At 35.2% G+C, this 12,262-nt stretch overlaps 1 protein-coding gene across 1 annotated transcript in view; it reads right to left on the bottom strand.

The window, feature by feature from the left end:
• The window catches only part of HDX (highly divergent homeobox), a 184,056-nt gene that overhangs the window by 154,675 nt on the left and 17,119 nt on the right, over nucleotides 1-12,262 (bottom strand). Inside the window, exon 2 of the mRNA XM_039870224.1 lies at nucleotides 1,654-1,800. Within this exon, the coding sequence (XP_039726158.1) occupies nucleotides 1,654-1,800 (147 nt within the window). The remainder of the gene's footprint in view (nucleotides 1-1,653; nucleotides 1,801-12,262) is intronic.

Raw genomic sequence — 12,262 nt, 5'->3', positions numbered from 1 at the left:
AAATATTGGGAGCAAGGGAGGTTGTGGAATGATTAGCTTATAAACAACTCTCTTCTCCTCTGACTGGAAAAGCCACCAAAACCGTGTTGGAATTTACATTAGGAAGACTGAATTTCTGTACAATTTATACTCTCTTATAACAGAGAGAATAAATCTGTTTTGAACGATTCCTTATGATTTATATAACATTTTACTTGTAAGCATACATTCTAGGAATTTCTTTCATTCTCATTGTTTATTTTAGATTTCACAACATTTGGAGCATAAACATAGACTTTTGTACTTTAACTCTCTCAATATTCAAGTATAATTAAGTTATTAGGGGAAGATTGCAATAACAAATTGGAAATATGAAAGGTCACAGTTCACAAAGCAGCTGCCTGAGGAGGCATTTCACTTCAAAGTAATGGTAAAATAAAATGGAAAAGAAATGAAAGATGTTGCCATGGGGAAGGAGGGGAGGGGGACGAGTTTGTACTTACAAAATGAAATCTCATCAACTTGAAATATTACACATTTTATATTACTTTTTCTAAGGTAATTAAACAGTTTTATCTGAGGTTTACTAAAGGCATTTCAAATAGAGAATTTAGAGTTATTGGTAGGAGGTATTTCTAGTTCTTACACAAATCTAAATATGATGGTCGATCTCAGCCAATAAGAAACAGATATCCTGGATAACAGCCCCCACTCCAACTAGCAATATAATTCTCCTTTTGAAGGTTACTATATCATTTAGTCATATTTAATAAATAGATTTTCCAAAAAGTCTGCTTATCAAGAAATTTTTATCTTTAGGATCTTTGAAAATTCCTCCAACAGAAAAGATAAACATAAAAATAGATATCTTTCCTCTTTCTCAAATTAACCTAATGAATGACAAGGTTGAGAAAGTTGTTAATCTTTGAATCCCTAAGGTTTCATGCCAGAAGGATCTGTAGCACATTCAGACAAATATGAAAGGACCTATGCACTCAATAAAATCAGTGACTAGTTCTGTTAAATTTATCTCTTGCCTCCTCTCTGTCACCTTCTCATTGCCTTTCACAAACAGGTAGCAGCTCTGATTTGTACAGGTGAATAACTATGGTTGTGATAAAGGAAAATTTCCTCTCTTGTGATTTCTTGTCCCTTACTTGCTAACTATTAAAATTCATGCATTGTACTTAAAAGGTGGAGACGGTATTCATAAGAAAGGCTAGATTTTACTAAAAAAGACAACAATACTAAAGTCATAAATGCCTGATGAAAAATTCAAATACAACAAGAAAATATGTTGGATACACAATAGTCCTCAGTAAATGCTTATTTTACTGACATTATTTTGTGGGATTATATCTGTATTAGTTCTGGGTTTAGAGACAGCATAAGATCAAAAATTAATCTTAAAGGTACTCATTAGTTCAAAGAATTGAGATTTTTAAAGATATGTTTACAATGCAAAAGTTTTAGTGTTTTCAAAGTATTCACAGAAACAAATACATACTGAATAATTAGCTCTATTTATTTTTTAAAAATAGTATTTTTATACCAGGTAGATGAAGCTATTTATAAAGTTAGTGACTTCATACCCTGATAGTTTTTCTCATATTAAGCAATTATCACTTGTAATAAAAAACTACAAATTCAAGAGTGTAAGACCTCAATACTTACCCTGACTACACTGAAGTCCAGCTTAGTCTCCTGTGCACACTGTAATATGAGCTGAAAGCAATTTTTACTTTGATTTGTCATTCCATTTTCATAATAACGCTGTAAAATCCTTTGTTGCTCTACAGTAAATACAGAACGTAGATTCATCTAAAAATAAAAGAAGATACTCTGAAAATTGGAATAAAAATTTGGTATGTGTAGTAGTTGCACGCTTTTGTTTTTTAAACAATTTCAGTGCTTAAAAGCTGCAAGATTTCTTTAAGCCAATTAATCCCCTGTAATGGGCAATAATTTGTGTGCTAAAGAGAGACGGGTTCTCACTGAAAAATTATACATAATACAAACACACTGAATTTGCTCAGAAAAAGGACCAACTTTAAAAATGAAAAAGAAAGCCCTTATTAATGTCAGTGCATGGGGAAAAAAGGATCTTTCACTGAAATAAATATTAATGACTACTAAAGCCAGAGATGGTGGTAGCCATACATGGTCAATTATCAACAGGGACATTCACTGTTCTTTGTCAAGCAAGACATCTGGCATATGTCTTACAGTCAGAAGCTGTGCTCTGGGACAAAAGGGTGCTTTTATTTTTCCTTATTCTGGGATAAGGGGTTCTTTTTATATATTAAAATAAAATAATTTTTAAAGTTTAAAAATAAACAAGGCTTTATAACTATAAAAATTTCTTTGCTTTAGGCAATATAAGCAAAATAAATTTTAATAACTGTAGTATATAAATCAAAATTCAATCGCATGTACATTTTACTAAAAAGAAACCATATAAAAACTATTGCACTTTTTATTTAAATTGACACCATCATAATTAGATAAGAGAAATTTTAAAAATATACTTTATCCTTCCCATCAATAAGCAAGGTGTTTAATATTAAGGGAAAACAACTCTGTGACTCTCATAAATAAAAGACAGTCAAACTCTTTTTAAAAAGATAAATTCTATTCTTCTTTTATGTACAAACTGATATTAATCTTTAAAATACAAATATTAAAAAAATAGCTTTCGAACAACAACGACAAAAAGATAAATTCTAGTAGCACAATTTATAAAAAAAAAGAACACTTGTAATAAAATTAAGGCAATTTCAGGTTCTTGTTAAAAGCTGTTAAACTGAAATTGTTATTGCTAAAATTTGACAGACAGAAAGAAAACCCTTCCCAAGGAACGATCTCTTCAAAATTAGGAAAACGGCAACAACAAAAAACACCATAAGCCAAACCAAATAGAAATTATTCTAGTATACTGGGTATGGAAACAATCAAGTACATGGAAATAAAAAATAATTACCCTTTCTCTGAATATTTTAAACAAAAAAGCAGTCTCATAAAGAAATTAAAGACAGTCATATAGCCATCCATTAAAATTTGTACATCTGACTTTCTTTCTTGTCCACACAAATACCTTCCTAACTGATGTTAGGAGATTCTATTAAAGACAACATGGATGGCCCTCAGGATAGTCATGCTAAGCGAAATAATCCAGACAGAAAACGTTGAAAATCACATGATATCACTTATATGTGGGATATAAACCTAAAAGCAGCAAATAAATAGGACAAACAAACACAGACTCTCATGGACATATTTACTGCTCAGAGCTAGTGATTTACCAGAGGTAGGGGGGTGGGGGAGGGGAGTAGGTAGATGGGGTAAAGGGAGTCAAATATGTGGTGACAGAAAAAACCTGCTTAATGGGAAGTGAACACACAGTGTAAATATATATATGCCTTACTGTTAAAGAAATTTGCAGCTAAACTTATTGGATTTAGTTAACCAATATTTGCCATGAAAAAAATAAAATAAAATAAAGGAAGGAAGGAAAGAAGGAAGGAAGGAAGGAAGGAAGGAAGGAAGGAAGGAAGGAAGGAAGGAAGGAAGGAAGGAAGGAAAGAAATCGGATATGGGAGGGCAGCAGAAAGATGAAGAGTATAGTTTCTCCCCAGAACATTCAGAAACAAATAACTCCACTAACTTTCTAAACGGAATCTCATTCAAATACACCAATGTAGATATATGAATCTCTTATCTGCAATCTGACTGAATTTTGAAGGATGTTCGGGACAGAGGACAATATCCATCAAAGCAATATTTACTACCATGGCTGCTAGCTTTCAGAGAAATTTAGGGTTTCGTTTGCATAAGAGTTCAGCTACAGTCACAAGAGGAGCCAGAAGATGAAGATTATCTGGTGTGGTTTAGAAGCAACGTACTTTGGAATGAGTTCTGAGGAGACGAGTAAACTTAAATTCATTAATGCATAATCAGTATAATGGTCTGATCCTTCTCTGCAGGGCTGTAACTAATACAGAAAGCCCAGAGTACAAGATATGGGTGATCCCCAAGTGTGAACATACCTGCCTTAATAATATAAGAATGTTTTCCTATTGGTTGGCTACAAGTGTTATACTTAACCATGTATGATATAAACCTTAAAAAGCACAGCACGTTCTTCTCCATTGATACCAATAGTCAAATACAGCTGAAGAGTACTAAACAGATTTCTGGAGTCAACAACTCTAAAAATAGAAAATACCGTGCCTTTATATTTTTTCTCTTAAATTCAGTAGCAACAGCAAGAAGGCAACTTTGTTCAAGAGATCTACTATTTTTCTTTCAAATTATACAAAGTTCTTTACCACAACAACTAGATAAAGTAAGATCATTTGTCATTATCTCCACCCACCATAGTTATCTTGGTCTATTAAGTGGCAATATGTTGAATGACTACACAGCCAAGGTTTTTCACCATTTGCACACAAATCATGAAAAGAGTTGTAATAATCTTCATTTTAAAAGTTGGGTTCTTATGTATGTGGAAGATAAAATGACAGTCCACTAGTTCTATGGAAATTGAAGTTTGTTGGGTTGGAGTAGAGAGAGTAACTGAATTAAGGGATTAAGTGCTGAAATAACAAGTGATTTGGCTTTACTCCAAGACATCCTAGATAAATACTCTTTACATTGTACCACCCATTCAGCACATGCCAACCATAGGAATAAGACAATCTGTGTCCCACTCTCAACTCTTGTGAATTGTTGGGTAAATCACTTAATTTCTATGGGCATCCATTTTCTAGTCTGTAAAATATTGGGTTACATGACTTGTTTTACCTTCCAGTCTGAGTTGTTACAAATAATTTAGGATATGTGAAGTTATTTTTTCTTAAATTGTAAAGCATGTTACAGTTGTAACATACATATATACATATATATAATTTTATTTAATTATTAATTTCAAGTATACAGTACATTGGTTAGACATTTATATAATTTATAAAACTAAGCGCTCTTGTTTATCATACTCAGGTTTAAGATTTCTCAGGTTGCTGCTCTCAGCTTTAGGATTTGGTGTTTTAATGATGACCTTGAGCCATGGAGAAGAAATTAAATTATGCTCAGCATATTATATTCAAACAAGAAGAATAATGAGTAAAATACTTTGTATTTATTGCTTCAGACGTAATTGAAAAATAGTTTCTCAGAATGATTGCTTCCTTAGAAGTTCTAGAGGGCTAAGGTTATATTTTCACATGGAAATATTTCAGATAAATTTCTAACATTGTTTTTATATATTTGACGTCATACTTAAAATCAACTCTAATAATGCTCTAGTAATATTTAACTGGTTAAACCATTTGGAAAGTACCAAAATTTTACTCATAAGTACTCATTCTTGAAACATCTGATTTTAAAATTGGAACGAGTCCATAAAATCATCACCAATTCAAATATAATACATTATTTCCAATATTAAAAATTTGAAGTTTGTGTAAGCCATTTATTTTTATTTTATTTTATTTCATTTTATTTATTGGGGTTACAGTGGTTAATAAAATTATATATAAGTTTCAAGTGTACAATTCGATAATACATCACCTATGTATCGCATTCTGTGTTTACAAAGAGTTAAGCCTAGGTTAATATAACACCTTGAATATCTTTAGCATGGTCAATATGTCCATTAACACTATCTTTTTTATCCATTGTTATTATTCATTTTTAAATTTACATACCGTAAAAATCACCTTTTGGTGTACAGTTTTATGTGTTAAGGCAAACATATATTGTAGTCAGGAATCACCACAATCAAGATACAGAACAATTCTATCACTCCAAAAAATTACTTTATGTTACTTCCTTATAATCAATCCTTCCAGCCACCTCAGCCCCTGGCAACCACTAATCTGTTCCTATAATTTTGACTTTTATAGAATGCCATATCGATGAAATCATACATATGTATTCTCCTAAGACTAGCTTCTTTTATTTAACATAATGCATTTGAGATTCATCTATGTTGTCTGTATCAGTAGTTTCCTCCTTTTTATTCAGAGTAGTATTCCACTGAATGAATTCACCATGGTTTATCCATTCATTCATTAAAGGACATTTGGGATGTTTCAAGTTCTGGCCTATTATTAATAAAGCTGTTAAAAAAATTTGTGTGCAAGTTCTTCTCTGCAAAGAAGTTTTCATTTCTCTTGAATAAATAACTAGGAGTGAGATTGCTGGGTCATATGGTAAGTGTACACGTAACTATAAAAAATTGCTTGACTGTTTTCAAAATAGTTTGCTTTCAAAAGAATGAATTTCTTTTCTCATTAATATTCTTTGAAGATTTTAGTTCTTTCATGTCCTCACGAGCATTTGTCAGATTAAAAAAAAAAAAGTTTGGCATTCTAATACGTTTATAATTGTATATTATTATTGTGGTTTTAATTTGTATTTCTCTAGTGACTAATGATGTTGAGCATCTTTTAATATGCTTATTTGCCATACATATATCTTCTTTGTAGAAGTGTTCAAATATTTTGCAGAATTTTAAATTGGATTGTTTATGAATTATAGACATTTTATGGTTCATTACATATTCTGGATACAAGCCTTTTATCAGAAATATGATTTGCATGTATTTTCTCCCTGTTCGTGGCTTATCTTTTTATTTTACTAACAGTGTATTTCACAAAGAAGTTTTTAATTTTGATAAGTCCAATTTATCAGTTTTTTATGGATTGTGCTTTTAGTGCCATATCTAAGAAATATTTGTCTAGCACATGGTCACAGAAATTTTTCTTTTGTTCTCCTCTAGTAGTTTTATAGTTTTGAATTTAACATTTAGGTTTATGATCCATTTTCCACTTATATCGTTGAGAAAAGATTACATAGAATTGTTGTTTTTCACTAAATCTTCGTTAGAAATCACAATGAAGCCATCTGAGCATGGGATTTTCTTTGTTGGAAAGTTTTAAACTACAAATTACATTAGAATATATATTTCTTCTTGAGAGAGCTTTAGTAGTTTGTGTCTTTCAAAGAGTTGGTTCATTTTATCTAAGTAGCTGAATTTAAAGGAGTAAAGTTTATTATGTTATTTACTTATTATTCTTTTAATGTGTCTATGGTCTGTTGTTTCTTCCCTTTTATTTGTCTTTGTCAGTTGGACATGAGGCTTATCACTTTTATTGATCTGAAATAACTAGCTTTAGGTTTTATTGAGTTTGGTCTTTTGTTTTTCTGTAATCATTTCCATTGATTTCTGTTCTTCTTTTAGTATTCCTTTCATTGTGCTTTACTTGGATTAAATTTTCTATTCTTTTTCTAGTTTCTTAAGACAGAAACTTAGATTGTTGACCTTTGATCTTCTTTTCTAAATAGAAGCAATTAATGCTATAGATATATTTCTAAGTATGGCTTTGGCTACATTCTATACATTTTGATAGGCTGCAATTTTTAACTGCCTTATTGAGATATAATTGATTTACAAAGAGCTGCACATAATGTGTACAATTTGATGAGTTTGGTGTTCTGCAAGAAACAATGATACCATGACCATAATTAATATAATAAACATATCCAACATTTCCCAGAGTTTCCTTGTGTCCGTTGTTTGTTTATTTTATGGTAAGAATACTTGACATGAGAGCTATCTTGTTAACAAAGTTTGAAGTATATAATACTGTATTGTTAACTGTAGGTACTATGTTGTACAGCAGAATCCCTCGAACTTATTCATATAATATAACTGAAATTATATACCCATTGAATAATAACTCCCCATTTCTCTCACTCTCTATCCCCTGGCAACCACTATTGCATTCTCTGATTCTGTGAGTTTGACTAATTTACATCCTTCATTTAAGTTGAATCATGCAGTATTTGCCCTGTGACTTGCTTGCTTCACTTAGAATAATGCCCTCCAGATTCATCCATGTTGTTGCAAATAGCAGAATTTCCTTTGTTTTTAAGGCTGAATATTTCATTGTATGTATACACTACATCTTTTTTTTATTCATCTATTGATGGACACATGGTTTCTATATCATAGCTATTGTGAATAGTGCTGCAAATAAACATGGAAGTTCAGATATTTCTTTAAGTTCCTGATTTCAGTACTTTTGGATATATACCCAAAAATGGTATTGCAGAATCATATAGTAATATTGTTTTCCATAGCTGCTGAGCATTTTACATTCCTACCAACAATATATAGGTGTTCCAATTTCTCCACACCCTTGATACTACTTGTTATGTTCTGGCTTTTTAATAATAGCCATCCCAACAGATATGAATATCATATACAAAAAAATCAACTCAAAATAAATTAGAGACTTAAACATCAGACCTGAAACTGTAAAAATTCTAGGAGAAAGCACAGGGAAAGAGGTTCTGAACATTGGTCTTGGCAATGATTTCTTGGACATGTCACCAAAAGTACAGGCAACAAAAGCACAAATAGACAAGCGAGACTACATCAAACTAAAAATCTTCTGCACATCAAAGGAAACAATCAACACAATTAAAATGTAACCAACCTATGGAATAGGAGAAAATATTTGAAACCATATATCTGAAAGGGGTTAATTATTGCAACTCAATAGCATTAAAAAAAAAAAAAGAGGTCAAGATGGTGGAGTAGGCAAATGCTGTGTTTGCCTCCTCTCACACACGATCTCATCAAAATTACAACTAAACTACAGAACAACCATCACTGGGAGTCTCCTGAAGTCTGGCTGAACAGAGTCTTCTAACTAGAGGAAAACATAAGAGACCACTTCAAGACCACTTCAAGTAAGAGGGGCAAAGAAGCAAAATGGGCTGGTCCTACATCCGACAGTGATGGTTGAGAATAGAGAGGGATATCTTGGCTGCAGAGGTCCCCCAAGAGGAGCAAGGGGTCTTGGCCCCACATCGGGCTCCCAAACCCAGAGTTCCAGTGCCAGGAAGAAAAGTTCCCATAACTTCTGGCTCTGAAAACCAGCAGAGATTGTGGCTGAGTGAGTCAGAAGGCTGCAGGAGTCACAATGGTTCCTCACAAAGGGCCCACGCACAGTAACCTCCTCACTGATGGACTCGCATGCTCTAAGCTTCAGCGCTGGGGCAGCAGCTTTAAAGGAGCCAGAGTCATACTGAATTGTCTGGCTTCAGGGCGAGCGTGGGAGAAGCAGCTTTCTCCCAGACAGAATGTTGGCAGAATCCATTGTTCTTTTGTTGAGACCTCCCTCGGCCCCATGTATAGACACAGACAGCCACTGTATCTGAATTCCATCAACATGGCTAACACAGGTTGTCTCACCCAGGTGATTGCCTGATACCTCACCCCTCCCAATTTGCAGGTCCACCCAAGCCGTCTTCAGTGGTTTTTCCATATGAATGCCTGTCTTAGCTCATGCTGCCAACTTTCTTAAAATCTCCCAAAGGTTCACAAAACCTAAACAAGTAGCATCTGACTTCGGCTCACCCCATATCTCTTGCTGAGCAGCCTCAAGCTCAGCACTAGTGCAGCCAGCCTTGGTTTATAGCCTGGCTTCTTGAGGCACGTCCGAGCCCAGTGTGTGTGGTGGCCATCTGCGGGTTGCTTGGTGGTTCATGCCAAGAGGCCCCAGGCAGGGCACAGGCTGTGGCTGAACTTGGCCTGTGACAAGGCCCTTCCCAGAAGGTCCTGGATGCATGCCTAGTGGCCAGGTTCGGTCTGAACCAGAGCACAATCTGGGGTCACATCTGAGGATGACACACCCAAAAGGCAGACTGCACAGCTACCAGAGCCCTGCTAAAGGTGAGTCAGCTCTTGTACAACATCTCCTCTACTGTAGTCACAGCCAGTCATAACAACCAATCAGCCCAAGGGTCAACCCCTCCCACTAATGTGCCAAAAGCAACCAAGGCTCAACTACAACAAGAGGGTACACACGACCCATACAAGGGACATACGTGGAGAACCCAGCTCAGGTGACCGTGGACTGTACCACTAGGCCCCACAGGGTATCTACTACATAGGGCCACTCTATGAAGATCAGGAGACATAGCCCTGTCAACCTGTTAGAACTGATCAATAAATTCAGTATTAAGTAGCATGATACAAAATTAATATTCAGAAGACAGTGGCATTTTTATACACCAATGACGAACTTTCAGAAAGAGAAATTAAGAAAACAATCCCATTTACAATTACATCGAAAACAATAAAATACCTAGGAGTCAAATTAACCTAGGAGGTAAAAACAACAACAACAACAATAACAACAACAACAACAACAAAAACAAAATAAACAAGCAAACAAAAAAAAAACCCCTGTTCTCAGAAAACTATGTCATTGAAAAAAGAAGTTGAAGAAGATTCAAATAAATGGAAGCATATACGGTGCTCATGGGTAGGAAGAATCAATATCATTAAAATGGCCATACTATACCCAAAGCAATCTATAGATTCACTGCAATCCCTATAAAAATACCAATGGTATTTCTCAGACAGCTAGAACAAATAATCCTAAAATTTATATGGAACCATAAAAGACTCTGAATAGCCATGGTAGTCTGGAGAAAGAACAAAGTAGGAGGTATCACACTACCTGATACCAAACTGTACTACAAGAGTACAGTAATTAAAACAGCATGGCACTGGCATAAAAACAGACACATTGATCAATAAAAAAGAATAGCAAGCCCAGAAGTAAATCCACACCAATACACTGACTTAATATGACAAAGGAGGCAAGAATATACAGTGAAGGTAAAGACAGTATCTTCAATAAATGGTGCTGGGAAAATAGGACAGAAACATGCAAAAAAAAAAAAGAAAGAAAAAAAGAAACTAGACCACTTACACCATTTACAAGAAGAAACTCAAAATGGATTAAAGACTTACAAGTAAGACCTGAAACCATAAATTTTCTAGAACAAATCATAGGCAGTAAACTCTCTGACATTGCTTCTAGTAATTTCTTTGTGGTTACATATTGTTGGACAAGGAAAACAAAAGAAAAAATAAACAAATGGGACTACATCAAACTAAAAGTTTTTCACAGCAAAGGAAACCAATAAAACAAAAAGATAACTGACTGAATGGGAGATGATGCTCGCTTATGATACATCTGGGATATCATCTCACACCTGTCAGAATGGCTATCATCAATAAGTCAAAAAGAAACAAGTGTTGGCAAGGATGTGGAGAAAAAGGAACTCTCATACACTGTTGGTGAGATTGCAAATTGGTACAGCCACTATGGAAAACAATCTGGAGGTTTCTCAAAAAATGAAAAATGGCTATACCTTTTGACCCAGCAATTGCACTTCTGGGTATTAATCCAAAGAAAACCAAAGCAGTAATTCGTAAAGATCTATACACTCCTGAGGAGAGGGAAAAAAAAAATGGCGTAGACGATAGGGACTCTGTTCATCTTTCTTGTGGCCAAATCAAAGTTGTGAGGGAAACAAGGAGCAAGCAGCAAGGAAAATCACCTGGGATCTTGATGAATGAAACCTACAACTAGGGAGAGAAATCAGAAATCACCCTGCAACAGGATGAGGTAGGACGGGGCGAGGACATGAAGCTGCTCAGTCCTGAGCAGTTGAATGGGACAGAGGCCATAGCAGTGGCAGTTGCAGATGCCTCTTAAAGAGACCAGATGTCTCTTAAAGAGACCGTGTCCACAAGCACACTTTTGCGGTTACGAACCTGCTCGCTCAGAGCACCAGCACCAGGTTGGCTGCGCAGGGGGCACCAGGAACTTACAGAAAGACACGGAGTTGTTCGAGTGAGGGCCAGAGGCAAGACTCGCTCTGTACGGAAATGCCGGCGGTATTCATTGTTCCTCTATTGAGCCCTCCCACCTCCCAGTGTGCGGACTCAGCGCCATAACTGAGACATCACCAAACTGGATAACAAAGGTCGCTCCTGAATCCTGAAACTCCGCCTCCTTCAGCTCACGGCCGCACACAAGCCACATCCAAGTGTGTCCTTGCCGAGTCAAGGACACACTTGCTGAACACTGCCTAGAATCACACTAGTGGCAGCTGACTGTGGTTTCTGGCGTGGCTTCTTGAGGCAACTATAAGCACAGCATCTGTGAATTGCTTGTTGAATCTTATCAGGTGGCCCCACAGGGGCACAGGCTGGGGCTAAAACTGTCCTACAGCTGAACCCCTCTCAGGACTGTGCATCTGGATACATACCTCACAAAGCCACACTAATAAGACTGGGATATTTAAGAACTTTGCTGAGTAAATAGAAAGAACAGAAAGACAGTCAAAATGGGAAGACAAAGAAGCAGAAACCATATGAGAGAACATAACAGAGATCCGGGAATAATGGAGT

This window comes from Pteropus medius, unplaced genomic scaffold (genome assembly GCF_902729225.1).
Source record: "Pteropus medius unplaced genomic scaffold, Ma_sr-lr_union100, whole genome shotgun sequence".
Taxonomy (NCBI): Eukaryota; Metazoa; Chordata; class Mammalia; order Chiroptera; family Pteropodidae; genus Pteropus; species Pteropus medius.
This window is presented reverse-complemented; position numbering and strand designations above follow the sequence as displayed.